This window comes from Parasteatoda tepidariorum, chromosome 5 (assembly GCF_043381705.1).
Source record: "Parasteatoda tepidariorum isolate YZ-2023 chromosome 5, CAS_Ptep_4.0, whole genome shotgun sequence".
NCBI lineage: Eukaryota > Metazoa > Arthropoda > Arachnida > Araneae > Theridiidae > Parasteatoda > Parasteatoda tepidariorum.
Genome location: NC_092208.1, coordinates 70,854,061 through 70,873,225, shown reverse-complemented (window position 1 = coordinate 70,873,225; position 19,165 = coordinate 70,854,061). Strand labels below are relative to the sequence as shown.

Sequence of the window (19,165 nt, the reverse complement as noted above, 5' to 3'; positions counted from 1 at the left end):
CTCCATAGCCCCTTCTATATTTTCATAACTTTCATTAAATGTATTTCGAGTAGTGAACTTCTTTACCAACTCATCCACTAATTAAAATTAATAATTTCACAATAACCTTTAATCTTTATTAATGAAATAATTATTACAATAAAGTTTGTTTACTTAAAAGATTAAAAAAATCTTTTTATTGGTTAGCAGAGACTTTGTTTCCTATTCTATATTCATTAATTAAACTTAATGGTTCTGCTCGATAACCATTTACAATTTTTTAAAAATTTTATTTAATTTTCAGTTATTATGGAATTTTTTAAATATTTTTCGACGTAGAGATTATTTAACAATAATGCGAAAAGCTGAAATTTATAAATGTATAATATTTATAAATGTTTAAGGGAATTTTTAGCAGCTATTTTGCACTAATTATTTTAGTTGAAATGTTCATTATACACAGTTTCATAATAATAATCGTAAAATTCATTGAACAATTGAGTATTACATTTTAAAATGCAAGTAGAATTCAATAATTATTTCATTTTATAATTGTAAAACGGTAGATAAGTAACTTCGTCATTAAGTCATACATTATACGATTGCTTTATAATGAAAGAGCAACAATTTAAATTTTAAACTTTTTGTGGAAAAGAAAGAAAAAAAACTAAATTTTTTACTGTCATCGGTGTTAGCTATTAGAGAGTCTTTTATCGTATACATATTAAGTCAGTATTGTTCCCTTTTAAATAAAAATGCATTTTGCCCCGAAAAAAAATTACTTGAATTTTGTCAGTAGAAATTCCCTAATTATTGCAGCAAAAACTTTTAAATTTCTAATCAAACTTTCCCTTTTTATAATTTTCTGTAAATAATTATTATTAACAATATAAATGACTATTAAAAGGAATTAATTGAGAATGTCCAATTTTAATGAATTAACTGTTTATGCAATCGGATTAATCACTTTTTTAATAATTTACAAATGGAGAAAGTCTTTTACAGTTTAAAAGTGAGGAGAAAAATAAAGTTAAGATTAAATTTATAAAGTAAGTATAACTCGAAGGAGGTTGAAGTAATGGCATAAAAATCAAGATTTCAAAAGAAAAAAAATCACGTTTTAGTGTACAGTGAGCAGTAAACAAAAAATCTAAAACTAACTTTTGATCTAATGATCAGATGTTTACGTTCTAGGACTCAAACTTTAGATTTAGAATTTCCTTAATTCCCTACCACTATTTTAAGATATTTATTTTTCACCTAACTTGTGAAATTAAAAAGTTTACAATTCCTTACAAAAACACTCAGGCGAAGTATTTGTGTTTTATTTAAATATTATTTAGAAAGAATTTTTCTAAAAGTATTTCATTTAAAGTTTTTATCTAACTTTTGTTTTTTATTTATCTATAATTATTGAAAGTTAAGTTGATGATTTTTAAGTTGAAATGAATGCCGCCCTGGCTTTTGCATACTTCAAAAATCATTTCAAAACAAATGTATAACTTAACATTAAACACCTAGGACTCACAATTATAAATCAAACAATCACTACATTTATTTGTTAAAAAACACTCTTATGACCTGATAATAAATTGAGCTAAGTCTTAAATGTGAGTTTTATAACATATAATTTATTTAAACTCAGCACATACATCTGACCTCTGTTGTCACCAATGGTTCAATTCTAAAATATAGTTTTTCTTTTATAAATTTTCTGATGTTTTCATATGAAGGATAGCATTAAGTTCGAGAATTAAAAATTTGTGTCTAAACAAATTGTTAAAAATTATAATTATTATTAATATTTGACAACAGGAAGTTTTTAATTGAAGGTTGACAATTTTTTTAATTATGTTATTTTTTTAATTACGTTATTTTTAAATTATGTTATTTTTTAATTATATTTTTAATTACCAAACTCATATAACAGTATTTAGGAATCTATAAATTTATGTTACGTATGATCGTTGCAGAATAACCTGTACGCAATATATTTAAATTAAATATATTTTTAAAATTGTGCATTTTCCATTAATTGCATTTATTATTCTTATATTGAATGAGTATGAAGCTATATCTATGACCTCCATAATGAATTAAGTATTTACGGACTTTTATATATATATTAAGGAATTGAATCAATTTTTCACGAAATTTAAGATCTCATCTCATTGCAAAAAATAGTAGTACTTACTTTACTTACAGGTACTTTTTTTGTATAATTTAATTAAATTAATCTCATTGCAGAAAATTAATTTAATAAAATTATACAAAAAAAGTACCTTACTGAAATTTAGAACATTTAAAAATAAGCTGATTTCTTATTATAATTTTTTTGAAAAATATATTTTATTATTAATATTTTTTAACTAAGCGAAAATTTTTTTAAATGAAACAAAGTATTGTATTTAAAAAGTTAATAAGCATATTTTTTTTTTATTAAATACAATTTAAAAAATACTTTGATGCACATAGATACTCTGCTTTAGATACTTATTTTTCTATGTTTTTTTTTATTTTTGCCGGTTTTTATTTTATAAGTGAAACTTCTAATGCGACTTCCAACAAGGTTGCGTTAAACGTTTAACGCTACCATGGAGGGGGTATGAAAGCACTGTTGCGTTAAATATTCAATGCTCCTCTGGGGAGGGGGAATAGAAAGAGACAGAGCGAGAGTGAATGAGTTGCACTCGAACGCATGCGCGTAGAAAATGATAATTAAAAGATGCGATCAATTGTGAATTGTAAGCAACGTTAATAAAGTTTGTCTTAAAGAAACAATATGATTTCACTAAAAATCTATTTCTACCCCTTCCTATTTTCATTTCCACATTACGAAGTTTCATTTCTTCCACTCGGAGGGACTCCACGCACTATTTTTTATTTTATTTTACAATAAATGCTTCTAGTAATGAAACAAACGCTTTCAAACTTTATTTTAAAAATATAGATTATTTCATTTGCAAGAAACTATTACTTTAAAGCGTGATTACATTTTTGAATACTCAATTTTTTTTTCTAGTAAATAGTTTGTCTTTGTTAATTTCTAAAAAAGTTTACATTATTCTTTTATAGAGAATATTGATTTATTAGAGAATATCGCTAAAATAAAACAGGCTATGTTTTCTTACAATAAAAGTTAAATAGAATTAATTCTTCAAAATAGCGTCCCAATAAAACATGGTATCAAAATGTTACGTTATTTTTTGTGATTGGCTCATTAATAAATTATTCTTATTTCTTCGCAGGCACAATTCTTGTAAAAAAAATTAAAAAATTTAATCTATTATATCAAAAAACTAGAACGTTTTATAAGATATAAATTATTGCGTTTAATAAAATATAAATACAGTGTATTTGTAAAGTGATCCTAACAATAAAGATGTTATTTTCCTTTTTAATTCTCTACTAAAAAGAATTAATGAGTTATTTTTATTCATCATGGTTAGTCGAGGAGGAGAAAAAGAATATCGAATTACACTGTTTAGGTTAATGTAATTTTGTTTTCCCACAACATTTACACGTAATCCATCGCCAATTCCACCTGCAATCGCCAAGCTTATAATCTATGGTATGGTTCGGCAATTCGCTGCCGGCAACATATATATGAAAAGACAAAAGGGGGAAGAACTTGAAAAAATCGGACTTTTTGAAGAAAAGTCTGATTGACACAAGCGTGTGATTCTGCTTCATATACCATGCCGTAAACTATAGAAAAATAAATTTTTAAATATGAAAGACAAAGACTTGATCAAACTCCCATGCTTACTTTAACTATGGCGTATCGAAATTTCCTTGTCTATCTATTCCAGATACATTTATCACGCCTCAGAGATTTACGAACAGTCGTAATAAAAACATTTCATTTAAAATGTATTTATATGAAATTAAACTATTCTGTGTGATCCGAGTATCGAAATTACTGAAATATTTTTTAATATCTTTATTTATAGTATTGTACAAATTTTTTTAGGTCTATGCATATGATGCCAGAAACTATGGTGACAGTGAATATACTGATGATTTTAGCTCCTCCTTAAACGTCGATGATCTGTTTCATTTTATGAATATTATAAAAGCTAATAAAGCTGTATTATTTGGACATAGTATGGGTGGATATACTGCAGTTAACGCAGCACTTCGGAAGGTAAAAGATTAATCTGATCTACTGTAACATTGTACAACATAAGAAATGTCCTTCAGATTAAAATGCTTATTTCTTGAATATTTTTGTCTGAAAATAATGAATTCACCGTATTTTTTCTTCACCCAGTACTATTTTCAAAATTCCACTTTTCGGATTTTTAAGTATTTTATTTCCAAGAGGGAAGAAGACCTCTGGACGGGTTACCTCAAACAAGAAATTCGATCTTTTAGTAGTCCAAACGTAATGACATCTTTCTTATTTATTACACTGCTCAGTTAATGTTCGTTACGTCGGACTATTAAATTGATCCGTGGTTAGGCCTTATCTTTACTAAGAGGTGTGGGCTCTGCTTGACAGTTAGACCTTCACTAACTTGGTGACTATTTTGGCGACATTTTTGGCAACAAAATCACCTTCCTCAAGTTAGACGCCTTGTTATTTTTTGGATATTGGTAGCTTTAATTTAAGTTTCATTTTTAACTAACAAGTATTATATATTGGAATATTTTTTCGTTCGCATTAGCATTACTCATTTAATAGAAATAATGATATAAAACAGAACCATATAGTAATATGAAAAACGAATCAATAAAATAAAGAATGACGTGGTGAGCAATTAAACAAAACTAACTGAAATTAACTTAATGTTCGTGTGTAATAAATTTTGATTTAATAATAAAAAGTAATTGTTTCGTTCCTTACGTTTAAATTAAATTGCCAATATGTGACGTGCTCATGCAGACCTGCCTCTTGCCCCAAGATCAAATAACAATTTCAATCAGTTTGTTTAGGCTGTAATTTGGACTAGAATGAGCTATAATTGAAATTAATTTTCGCAATCTAATAAAATATTTAAAAAGTTTATGCACAATCTTTGAGGTTTATGATACCGGTATCTTTTATTTAATTTTATACGTGAGAGTCTCCAAAAAATGTAGAGTCTGCTAAAGCTTTCCTGTTTCTTTTCATCTGATTTTTCATCTGATATTCAGCATAACACAATTGAATGGAATGTTCTGTTACCTTTTAAAAGTTTTTTTTCAGCATTATACTATTATACTTAAATCTTTCAAAAATTGTAGCGACTATTGACGCATTATATGATTTTCATGATTTTTTTCATTTGTTTCATTTCTTTCATTTTATATTTAGGTCACATAGCGTTGGTAATTCATTTGGTATCTCTGTATCATTCTCTGCCCCACTAAGGAAGCGCCGTTTTCAAAATACTTATTTTGCTTCAGTCCCTTCGAATTTTCATTTATGTTTGTCGATCAGTTTGCAAATCATATGTAAGGATTTTTTCGTATTTTGTTATTGCCGCTTACAGTTTTGCAAATAATCGCCAGTTTAGTGTTTGAGTGTTCTCAGCTTCCAAATGGTTTTAAACTATAAATTTTGATAATTTCACTTCCAGCACTGTCAACAGAGACGCACGAGCAAAATTATAAGGACTATGTATAAAATACTTGAAACTAAATCACGACTTTCCAGTTAATTGGGTTATCCAGCGTTCGCAGTTTATTTTGTGCATCGGACTTCATTCGCTGCAAATTTGAAGATGCGCCATTTTCAAAACACCGATTGTGCTTCAGTCTCCCCGAAATTTCATGAAATGTGTCGATCAGTTTGCGGATTATCGGCAGAATTTTTTTTTATCGCCTCATTCAGTTTCGCTAGTAATCTACTTTGTATTGTATGAGTGTTCTCAATTTTAAAATGATTGAAGTTATAAATCTTTATAGCGTTTTTTTTCAGCCAGAGAGAGTAGCAATGATAATATCCGAAGACACGTATGTAAAATCAGCTTCTCACGAACTTGTAATCCATTGCAGAGATTACTTACGAGAAATATCAAATTCATTTTTAAAGATTCCGAGCTATATGGCTGAAGAGGAGGCGAAGAGGAAAATTATTGATGACATGTTCGCAGAATTATCCGAAGAAAATGTAAGTAGCTAAAACTAGATTATCTCCCCATTACATCATTCATTTAGGAACTATTGTGAATTATGCAATCGAAAGAGTTTACTTTTCTTTCCACCCAATACCCATTGCGAAAGCGTGTAAACATTAGTGCCCAGGTTAGAGTCTGCGCAGTGATGGTCTCCTTAAAAGCCGTAGGAAGGAGACGAGATAAGAAGGTGTAATTCACGATCGCAATGATCGAACACGCCATCTGAGGAGAAGACCGGTTCCATGTCTGGACTCTCCTCCCTTCCCACTCCTCTTTTTCTCAGTTGTTTAGGAATTGTACTACGATATTTTTCCCTTTCTTAATTTTTCCGTATTTAATTGGAAAGAAATTTTTTTCAAAATGTCACGACGCTTTTTTTATAAACTATGTTCGATCTAGTTTTCAGTTCCATATAGTTTCCCAACTTAAACGTTTTTAATCTATTTGAAAATAAGGACAGAAACTAGTTTGCTTCCTTCTCCTCACGCTAATGGTAAAAGCATGAGAAGTATTGCCATAGATAGAGAGATTTGCTCTGCGCAACCTATAGCCCTTTTCGATCGCCAATAGATCGCCATCTCACTGCATGCGAAACATTCGCGGATGCAAATTTGAAGATGCAAATGAGAACTTTATTGGTGAAACATATTTCTCGGCGGTAAGCTCGCCAATTAGGCTCTCCTTTGCCTCACCGAATGCGCATGCGGGAGGTTTTTGCATGCAGTTAGAATGGCCCTTGAAATCTTTCTAGGGTACGTTTTAACAAGATCGACTTTATTAACGCTAAACGTGAAATTCCATCACTAATATTTTAGACAGCTGTGATTCAAATTTTGTGGCATCATTTTTGGACTGACCTTTAATTTACAGTAGAAGCACCCTGAGTACAATTGACTTTTACGAAGCACTGCATGAATTTAAAAGCATGTTTTTTACATTTAATCAGTATTTTGTAGTAAACACACTGTTTTAAGGGGCTAAATTTATTGTTGCTGGTTAAATTAGGTTTAAATTTATAATAGTAGTAAAGAATTCTTTTACAAGAAACGATTTTAACACTTTGAGATCTGACAACTCAGAATGAGTGCTAACAAATCAAGAAAAAGTGAAGTGATCATGCCTAGCCATGTGATTTAATTGGACATCTGTTAAAGACGTCACGCGTGTGTCGATTCTGAATGGCTTCTGAATCGACAATCCATTATTTACCTACGATGACGTCACTTGTAGGTATCCAATTCTCATACATATATATTTTCTATAGAGGTCAGGGAGCTGTACCAGGGAACTGGGTCAGAGAACATCGGAAAGATTCTGGCTTCAAATCTAGGACAAGGTATGAATGTTCTTTCATTCTCTATATTATCTGTCCTTACTGTGGGAGCAATGTGGCCTACCTAATATGGCGCCCCTGAAAGAGTAACTAACGATTCCGCTTTTATATACGCCTAAATTGACGAATGCCGACACAGATGGGAATAGGAAAAAAATATTTCCTATAAAAAGTCATGTGTAATCCACAATACGCCAGCTTTATCTTCGTCTCTAGTTTTCAAAATTTGTAAGATCCGTGGTAACCTTATTCAAAGAAATTATAACTTGTTTTATACCAAAATGGTTAAATTAAATTAGTAATATGTAATATGCAAATTAATATACTTTTTTTATGTCTTTGTTCAATTAAAGGAAGAGTGTACTCCTAAAGATATATTATACAAGCTACATTCTCCATTCAAAAGAGATGCTGATGGGCGATACACGGCTAATTTTAATGAGAAGTCACTCTATCGAATCTATAGTGATCCTGCAAGTGTGCTTCTGGACCCTGTTGGCTTATACGATGGACCTGCAGTATTTTTTATTGGAACTAAATCTCCCATGAATTTGTAAGTACATTGTTAACTACCTTTATTTAACTTTTTATGGATGGTTGATCATGTAAAGCGAACCACAGATGGCGCTACGGGTAAAAATTCGTCGTAAGACTTCCGGTTTACCATTTTAAATTGATTTTTACGCCTAAGTTTGAAACAGCTTGCCATCGAATATTATTATACTTGTAGTGTTTGCAATATAACGCTTTTAGCTAGAATTTCACCGAAAAAGAAACAACAAATAAATTCGGTAGACTCCGCAGCCATGATGTGATGCTATAAAAAAAAATAACAAACCGCAATATTTTACATTAATATAGCCATTGCAAAACTTACACTTTATTTATGCTGTAACATTAATTTTCTTAAATTTGTTTTAGGCTGTTAGACGACCTGTTAGAATTTATATTAAAGAAAACTCTTATAAAAATGTTAAAATAACGGGTAAATTTTAAACAAATTACAATAATAAACCTACTGGAACATTGAGCCTGTTCACACATCACTGCGAATGCATAACATAAGCGGAGGAATACACCGGAAATTTTCTGAACTACTTCCGGAAGCTTGTTACTGCTGTATCTCATCCGGACCTTAAAGCTTATAAGTCGTCGCCTTCTTGGAATTTAGATAACATTTTCGTTTCTACGATTATTTTTCTCTTAACCCTTGGACGCAGAATTTCTATCAAACATATTTTCAAACTCTTTTTATTATTTTATATTATTTTAGGACAAAATAATTGAAAAATATTATATCAGTATTATAATAATTTACATTTGTGAAATACTGCATGAAACATCGGTGCCTCTTTCTGCCTTAAACTTCCAAATACGACTCAATTCTAAACTATATTTTTCAAATTTGCAGTAATTTAGATTAAAAAGAAACATATATTCAATATTGAAATTTACTTAATTTACAAAATCAATTATTGATACATTTTTGAATATGAATGAATATTATTTTTTTAAGCTACTTTTTTTTTGAATTTTGTATTTTAGTACAGATATGATTCCGATATTCTAACGGAATTTTTTAGTAATTATTCGATTGCTTTTAAAATTAAAAGAAATATTAAAATACTAGTGGGCTACACAATCTTATATGGTTTGCTTCACTCGCTACTAACTTAGGTCCATTGCAAATGCACAAAATTCTAAGAATTCAAAACAATCATTCAAATCCATATAACAGTTTTTATTTTAAAAAAAAATTACATCTTCGTAGTAAATATTAAGTCATTAAAGTAAATTTGAATTCAAATAAATGACATGTAATTCGTTAAACCTATTAGAAATGTGCTATAGTATAATTCGTGATATAAAACAAAAATCGTCAAATAAATTCGTAATATATAAATTTGAGAAAAAAAGCGCTTTCGACAAAATACTAAAATAGAGATCTATCGCCAAAGACTACTCACTTCTGCCTAGCTTAATAGTATGAGATTGCCGCTGCTGATGCTCTCTGTTTATTTCAGTTTCCGTTTTTAAAAGCGCTATATGCTGAGCCACCTCAGCTAGATTTGGCATGTGACATTTTTAGCTGCAATCATTGGTAGATTTTCGTTGCCATTCGGGGAGTTGTAATGAGGCTTTTTTTTGTCGCCGTGTAAGAGAAATATATATATAGATGTTTTTACTTGTAATTAGAGAGTCAGCCAAATATATACAAAATGAGCTCTGGTTTCTCATCTGCGTCAAAGGGTGAACAAACATTTAATCATAGAGTACCATTCAATAGCTGTTTAAAATAACTTTTATTTAAAAAATTAAAAAAGAAAGAAAAAGGCGACATTTTATTAGATTAAGAAAAATAACGCTTGATAATTTTATGAACTGCTGTGAAAACACTTTTCTCAGAAACGTAAAGCAATAAAATGATTCACTTAGCAAGTTTGAACAAATAATTTAATACTGTACTTTTGTACGAGTTGGGGCTTTCGAAGATCTACTATTATTACTTTTTGAGTTGATAAAATCCTAGTTAAATGATATTGAAAAATCTTTTTACTCACTACTCAAAAGCAAAGGTATTTATCAATAATCTCAATCCCGTCAAATGTATAGTAACAAACAAACATTTAAAAAAGCTGTTTACGGATTGATTCTTTTGTCAGAAAAGAAATATATTGCATTTCGAAAGTAACAATATTTATCTCATTTTAATTGGATAACAACTTTGTATTTTATTTTTTTCGAAAACTAGAGTAAGTATTGGACGTTAGTTCATTTTAACTTATTAAATTAAGCTGACTAACTATACAATTGAATTTTTCCTATTCGTCTACTCTCCTTTAGTTAAGCTCATTCGGGAGTAAAGAGGTCCCTTAAGGCAACTTCATATTTATTATAGATCAAAGAAATCCTTCAATATGTGAGTCCCACAGTGGACTGATCGTAAAGACGTGATTCCCAGTAGAGAACCGAAGTCAAGCATCACTAGCTGTGGTCAGTAAGCGGATGAGTGACCACTTTAGTCAGCAAGCGTAGGAACCAAGGTTGCGCAGTATCGGTCCTCGTTAAAGTGTTCTGTCATAAAATTCGTGACTTGGCGAGCAGGTCGTCAGGCTAAGAAAGCAAGGTAGTCATCAACTCTGTAGAGGATCAAAATTGCGACGGCATGTCTTGGAATCAGAGATGTTTCCCCAGACTTTCGCCAATAGCCGATTGTGCAACTCCAGTGCGACGTAAATAAAATACCTACCTACCTACTATCAATATGTGAAAAAAATTTTTTAATTTATGTATGCCAGATATAATTTAGCCAATACATTCAAAAGAAAAATGCGTGCATCACTTGATGTAAAGCAAAATAAATAAATAATTTTCCGCTGCATTTGCTCTCATATTACCTTCCACCTCAATAAATAAATAAATTAAAATATAAAAAAATTATTGCAATTGTAAAAAAATTGCCGCTCTAAAAATTTTATTTTATTTTATTTTTTTATAACAATCATTGTACAGATGACCCAATTTTGAGTTTACGACTATCAATGCTCAACTCCGTAGCCTTGCAATTTTGAACCCAATTTTACACTCATGTCCATAAATTAAGGATAATTCAGAATCACACGGAAATCAAACTCCGAAATTAAAATTTCACCTGTAGAATTATCACACACATCCTGAAGAAGAATATGCAAATTACAGGAAACCACTAGATGACGCTGGTAGTACGTCACAATGACGAGAGTGTAAGAGAGGGGTATATAAGGAATGGGGGCAAATAAGTAAAATTGTTCACAAGAGCTTTAAAAGCCTTTCAGTGCAATAACCGCATAGTTATGGCACAAAGGAAGCATTTGGATGATTTTTTATGCGGCAGAATCATCGTACGACTGGAATGTGGACGTACCCGGCTGGAAATATCCGAGGAACTTGGAATCACCCAGAGTGTCATCTCCAGGCTTTGGCAACAATTCCAAGATGATGGTAATGTGAGTAGACGTTACAGCACAGGTCGCCCCCGAGTTACAACGCCGAATGAAGTTGGCAGTTACTGCCAAAAGAAACAGACGGAGCACAGCATCAGACCTGTCTCGTCAGCTCTCTTCAGCTACCAGTACGACAGTTTCAAGGCAGACCGTGTACAGACGCTTAGGGCACATTGGTCTATATGCTCGTAGGCCTGTCAGATGTGTTCCACTTACCGCAACTCACTGCCACCTGCGATTAGCCTGGAGTAAAGAGCATGCATTGTGGACACCGCAACAGTGGTCTTGTGTGATGTTTTCCGACGAGTCCAGATTTAGTTTGTAGTCTGATTCTCACCGGACTTTCATATGGAGAGCGCCAGGTACTCGTTACCACCAAGACAACACCATTGAACGACACCGTTACGGTGGTGTAGGATGGCTCGTTTGGGGAGGAATTATTCTTGGTTCCAGAACTGACCTGCATGTTCAGAGTGTAACGATGACAGGCCACATCTATAGGGATGTCATTCTGGAACAACATGTACGCTTGTTTCGGGGCGCCATGGGTGCTGAATTTCTGTTTATGGACGACAACGCCCGTCCTCACCGTGCAAACATTGTAGACGAATGCCTTCAATCGGAGGATATGACCCGTATTGATTTGCCAGCATACTCACCGGACTTGAATCCAATAGAGCATGTGTGGGATATGCTGGACGCAGAATTNCTCCCACCTGTCTACCGGACTTTCGGAGGGCATTGCTTGATGAGTGGTGTAATATTCCCCAAGATCAGATTGATAATTTGATACTCAGCATGAATAGGCGTTGTACGGCCTGTATTGCATCGTCCGGGAGACATACTCCGTATTAACCATCATACTAACCATGTTATACTGTTTTTTAAATAGGTTCTTTTTTGAAATTTGCTCCAGGGAGTAAAAATCGCAATTTTTATTAATTATGTCAAACATATAGCATCTTTTTTGCTCTTTACCTTTTGTTTAATACATAGACTTTACAAATAAGTCAAATTTGTTTGGCTTCTGTCTCTTTCTGTGCCTGAACTTCATTATCCTTAATTTATGGACATGAGTGTAGTAGACAAGTAAAATCGTAGATCAAGTATTAGGCGAAATTCGCCTTCGCGAAGGACTCTTTGATGGGCCTAACCCGCATTTGCGTTGCACGGAGAGAAAAACCGCGAAAACCACAGTGAAACCTGGTGAAACGGACACTTTAGTCCATAATACGTCTACCACTGAGGATATTTTAAATCAGCATTGTAGTCTTTGCGAACCAGATGCGGAATTCGTATCACGCAGTCATCTCTGGAATTCGAACCTGGTTCACCTTGGGAGGCGAACGATCTATCTAAGCCATCACGGCTTGTCCTGGTAATTTTGAGTCCTGTATCAATGGTTCATTTGCCCTACTCTTACGCTCTGGCGCCAGGTTATAGCCCTATTCAAAGCACCGATATTCTCTGTCGTCAAAAATTGCAGGAAAATAAAATAAAAAATTAAATAAAAAATTGACAGACCCTTTATTGTGCCAAGTATCTCAAGTATGCTTTGATTGAAGCGTCATATCCGCTGAGTAAAAAATGAAAAAACTTTTTCTACAATCATAAAAGTATCGAAAATATAACTAATCAACAAATTATGAAAATAAAAAAAATAATCGAAATAAATAAGAATTCGTCTTACCTTTTTATCGTACTACACTTTTCAAGTAAGCTTTGATTTAAACGGCCATATGAGCTGATTAAAAGGGAGAAAATATTTTCTCCGATCATAAAAATACCGAAAATGTGACTTATTGAAACTAATTAACAACACGATCATCAGTTTTCGAATGTTTCTACTTCATTAATAATTCATTTTTACTACGTTTTTAGGAGGAGCCACATGCCTCACATTAGAGGACATTTTCCAAATGTTGAATTCATTGAATTCGAAGGAGGTTACCACAATCTCCATGCACAGTTCAGAGAAGAAACGGCTGATACAGTTGTGCAAGTTTTGAATAAATATAATATCTCATGACTTATTATGATTGTTACAATAAATAAAGTAATATTTGCGTGTTATATTATATAGTGCGAGTCTATTATCCCGATGTTGTGGAGCATTTACACTGCTTGTGATTTTCCAATGCGATCGCACATCAATGCGATTCACGCATTAGTCTCACATGTAGTTTCTAAACAATCCCATGAGCGTCTAAGGTGAGGGGAGATAATTATTGACTATGCCAACCTTCAACTATCAAAAGGTACCTCTATATAGAATAAAGTCAAAATGTCTTATATACTAGTGAATGGGTATTAAATACTTAAATAGTGGTAGTTACACCACATTACTCACCTTCCAGCGATGTATCGCGATTTAGCATATGTTCAAAATTTATCGATAATAAATCTTTAAATCCATCAAAAATACGTAAAAGGTATGAATTTATTACAAAGGCAAATGTTAATTCTAAAAAAAAATGATTCTATAACATCAATAGCATTGCTTAATTTTTTCAATTAAAATAATAAAAATGTGATATAGCGAAAACAAACCCAAGCTTTATTTAAATTTTTTTATAAAATTAAAAATGATTTAAGATTTATTGGTTTAAAAATAGTAGTAAAACTGTAACAAAATATTTTACATGCATGCATTAAAAATTAAAAGGTAGAAAAACGAAAGTAAAAAACAAACCTAAGAAATGTTCACTTTAGTAAAACATTTTTTAAATTATTTGTTGAAAAAAAAACGTGCTTTTTAAATATGGTTAGACATTCTGTTATTTATTTATTGAAAATAAAGTTACATTAACTAATGGTCAAATTCTACACTTAATAAACGTAAAAATAAATTAAATTTTCTTTATTTATTTATTGTTATTTTCTTTTCTTGAAAATGAAATCGACTGGAGATTTATTTACTTAAAAATGATATTGACTATCTAACAAATTATGAAACAAACTTGGAAACAATTGATGGAATTTTAAGAAAAAGTAAAAAAAATAATAAATAAATAAAGTACTTTAAGTACTATTGTTAAAAGCGCCAAAACGTTTCATAACTTTTTATTTAATCAAAAAAAAATATTATTTTAACTAATAGCCAAATTTTTTATTTTAAAAAAATAACGCAAAATTTGTTTAAATTTCTTCCAAAATAAAAGCAAGCTAAATAAATGTAAGCTTTGTTTTAAATTTTTCTATAATTATAAACAACTGAAAATTTATTGGCTTAAAAATAATCTAATTATTATACTTACGTGCATTAAATAAATTTTAAAAAAAACTAACTTTTTATAACTAGTTAAATACGAAATACCGAGATTGAATTATATCGCTTAAAATGAAAAACAAATAATTAAAAAAATCATTATAGAATCCTTTTTTATTCATATATTATTTTCATCAGTAGATTGAGTTCAGAACGAAAATTTAAGATAACAGCGATTGCGGTAGGTCAACTAAAAGTAATTGACAAAAATCGCTAAATCCCGACAGACAAAAAAAAAAAAAGTGACGAAATGATGCATAAAGAAGCGATCGCTAAATAGCATAAGTCTTACTGAAAATGATCTTCATGAAATGTAAATCCCAAAGACAAAAATGGCGCATAAAGAAACCATGCATAGCGTTCTATATTTCTGATTCAATTCGCTCTTAGTCATTCAACATCACGAAACTGACATCGTCTTCATAGCTAGACGAAATCAAAATCGTCTTCGACAGCGCTAGCGTAGGCAAGGATCCTCGCATGTTAAATCGTTAAACCGCGAAAGCTGCCTTATACCGCATACCGGCTGCTTAAATCAGATTTCTGACGCATCGCTTAAAACGAAAGTCATTATATACCTCTTGATAGAATCAAGTTAACATGTCTCATATAGTACTAGGGAATTGGTATTTAATATTTATAGTGGTAGTTACTCTACAAAGGCAATCGCATGCAGCGTGAATAGCCCTTTCGCTGCACGCGCTTCACACACCTCTAATGGCCGACGAGAGAGGAGCTTTTTATTTCTGCGTTTTACTGTTGTTGTTGTAGTTGATGATGTAGTAAAGGATCTATGCTATCCGCTTTTTTCCTCCTTGCAGTAAGGTGAAGTTTGGATGAGTTGAATTGTTGATGATGACGATGGAAAAGTGAAAGTGTAAGCTGTTCATGAAGAAACTAAAACAAATTCAATGTGAAATTTGTAGTTTTCCTGGAGATCAAAATTATAAATATTTTTCCAAAACACTTTCGGAGAGGTCGAATTGATTAATTTAAAATCCAACATTTGGTGGTCCCAACACTTTTGGAGAGACTCACGTTCATCAAAAGAAAATTCTTAATTAAAAAAAAAACTCTTTTTCCCAGGCGATCAGAGAGGCTTAAACCAAAAACTTACAGATTTGTAACTGTATTTAATTAGGGATTTGAAAGCTGGGGACTGGAAGCGTTCAGTTAANTTGACGTCCCGCTGACGCTGAGATAAGGCGCTTGTCCTAAGAAACCAGACCTTAAGAAGACGATGAAGGAAAAGTGGGAAAACTCCAATTGAGGCGCGCAGTGCTTGTCTCTGATGTTCAAACCTTTTGCATTCAAAGAGGAGGTGGATAGCAGATTCTGGATGTTGACAGTGATCGTACAATGCCACGAGCCCTATTTTTACATATATTGCGTTGAGTCTAAAATTGCTGAGTATGACAAGTCTTCAGGTGAGATAAAGGGGATGGCTCGAGGAACATTGGTGGCATGTTTGGCCAGTTTATCCACGGTTTCATTGGGGAGGGTGCCAACGTGTGCTGGTATACAGGCGATCGTATTTGATTTCACTTTTGCACTTGCTGAAACGATCTTTTTTTGTAAGAGGAGGATCCTGTGAGGGGATTTATGGGTAGCCGATATGAAGGCAGTGATTGCGGACTCATGTCCGATAAAATAACGTAATCAAGATACTCGGTGGTGAATTTTTTTATTGCTAACCAGATCGCTGAAGTGATCCATACGTTGGCGTGTGCGGATACGAGACCGAGAGCGACGCAAACGATAAATTTTCTCCGCTCGCGTGCTTCTCGTATGTCATGGTAAAGTATTGGGTGAGTTGTATTACAGTCATGAAAAGGGAGGAAGCAAGTGTGGGTGGGGGGGGGAGATATTTTGTTGAGGGCTAAAAATTAAGGAGCCTTTGTAGCAGCATACGTTCGTAGACTTTAGCGAAAGTAGAGGTGCTATACAAGGATCCATGAACTTGGGGGGTGGGCTGTATCTTGAACGACATTGAAGAAGTAAAGGAACTTATTTGGATAACGGGAGTCAATAAATTTGATGAGGTTAGCCGGAATGCGGTCCGACCCGGGTGCCGTATTCTTTTTACGATGTTTAGCTGCTTCCAGTTCGGTAGACGAGAAAGGGGTATCCAAGTATACAAAAAGTTGTTGCCTGTGCCCCAAAACGAGAAAGGGAATGGGCAGGGGCTTTGAGCACGAAAGAGGTTTTCACCAAAAAGGTTGGCTTGGTCGAGTGGGCAAGTGATAACTGTCGCTTGGTGGGTTAAAATCAAGTTTCCTGAGGGACATGAGGAATTTCTCGTTAAGATACTTTTTAAGATCTTAAAAATGTTCTTTGAGGACCCTAAATTGGAACAAGTTTTTTCCCAATAAATTCTTTTTTTGCTTTTAATGTATTTACGGAGTTGAGGGCAGTATTGTTTGTATTTAAGCCAAAGTGTTGATGAGACTTGTATTTTAGCCTTCCGCAAAAATTTGCGCTTTTGACCTTACAGAAACACGCTTTTTTGATCCCACCACTGAGTCGTGTAATGAGGGGAACGTTTTGAAAATCGGGTATTATCTTTGACAACGGAATTGCACGTATCTCTTATGTTCCTTGCGCTGAAATTATTGTTTGACAGAGCTTGAGCGATTGCATTTTGTGCATTTTGCACATGGAGGTGCGGCCGTAGTGGACAAGTGTTGTTTAATGAAAATTTAACTTTGGTTATAATAATTGAAAAATGGTCACAATCAAAAGGGTCTGGGAAGACTGAGAAAGAAGATTTAAAGATTTCAGGAAAAGTTCGGGGGAAACTAGGGTAAGATCTAGTAATGACTGTTGATGATTTGAGCAGCCAAAATGGGTGGGAGTATTTGTATTCAGGATAGTTATATTATTTGATAGGATCCAGTCAAGAAAGATATCAGCAGTTTAGGAGGACGAGACAGAACCGATGGCACGGTGTCTCACGTTAAAATCTCCGACGATGATGAAAGGTTTTCTAATGCTGGAAAAGAAATTTTCCAACCATTGTGAGGAATACATTCCGCCTGGTGAATATATATTTACTACCGTAATTGTCCTGTTATTAACTTGGATTTTAACACCAAGTATCTCAATTCGGGAAGAGGGGAGATTATGAAAAGAAATTCTTTGAAATGTAATATGTTTTGAAATAGCTAAGAGGGTGCCACCTCTATGGTTAGCGGGGTCGTGATCATGTCGGAGCGTAATTTTATTTTCAAAGTTGATTTGATCATCGGCTTGAAGGAAATGCTTGATAAGACATATTTCACCAATCAGATTCTCGTTGGAGTTGTGAGAGTCACGTGCAGTGAGTTAACTGCTTTCACAACGGCGAATGGCAATAATGAGAGATTGCATATTCCCTATCGCAAATAAAATCTCACTTCCTGCACCTTCGTGAGACAGCGTTTACAAATAGCAAATATATTCAGATTTTCATTCACGACGTCGACTGATTATTGTCGCCTTTTCCTCTAGTTGTTTGGATTTCATATTCTCTCTTTTCAGAACCAGATCCTATTCAACTTTCACCAAGCTTTTCAGGTATGGTCTGTCCTCAACTAATAACCGCCCATGTGGATGTGGTGCTATTAAAACGATCTAATTTTGCACATTTGTCCGGTTTGACCTGTGAGCAATCACCACTGAACAATGCTTTGAGCAGAACTTAGTCTTTTTACCTTTCCATTCATCCCTCACGGATATTTCAGACAATCACAAACTTTAATCCTTCATTCATTTCTTAAATGTTATCCATCGATTTCGCGCGCAGGTCATCGGACTACCACAAAGTAGGGGAGTCATCCCCTCCCCAAAGGAAAATAACGGGGAAACATGTCCCCGTATCATCGTCAGAAATGTTTCCCAGACCATTGTTCAACTCTCATGTGACGATTCCGTCATTCTACGATTCCGTTTGAAATAAGATGATATGCTGCAGTCGGTATTTTAGTCGTCCCTAATAAGTCTGAAAACGCACTGAACAACTCCGATTCGAACTGCGCTCCTCGATCAGTTGTCACAATGGGAGGTCAACCAAATGCACTTATCCATGCGATAAAAAAAACATTCGATGTTTTCAGCTTTTTGGTCAGGAATTGGTCAATCATTGTCAAAATATAATTGAACCTACCAGAGGGAGGTAAAGTTCCAACAATGTCCATATGGACATGGGAAAAGCGTCCTTTAGGACGAGGAAATGTTCTAAGAGGTGTTTCAGTAAATCTTTCGACGATCTAATATGGATAATCAACTATTTATTCTATAATGGTGACCTCGAACATAACATAACGACTGAACCTAAAAAACAGATAAGTGCTTTTGTATCATTGTTTATTTAATCAAATTATTTTTAACCTTAAAAGGCTTTACATAACAATATTGTTCTAAATGTTACGTTGTTCTACATCCCGAGTATTGTGTACTTTACGATTGAGAATGTCAATTCATTTATTTTTGCTCATTGTCTAAGTGAATATCTTAGTTT

General features: G+C 33.0%; 1 protein-coding gene across 1 annotated transcript in view; it reads left to right on the top strand.

Annotated features, from left to right (window-relative positions):
- Positions 1 to 13,472, top strand: part of LOC107450713 (sn-1-specific diacylglycerol lipase ABHD11) — a gene marked incomplete in the record, with an annotated part of 66,909 nt that extends 53,437 nt beyond the window's left edge. Inside the window, 4 exon segments of the mRNA XM_043040697.2 lie at positions 3,953 to 4,126; positions 5,885 to 6,076; positions 7,770 to 7,969; positions 13,281 to 13,472. Coding sequence (XP_042896631.2) covers positions 3,953 to 4,126; positions 5,885 to 6,076; positions 7,770 to 7,969; positions 13,281 to 13,428 — 714 coding nt within the window.
- Between the last annotated feature and the right edge of the window lie 5,693 nt (positions 13,473 to 19,165).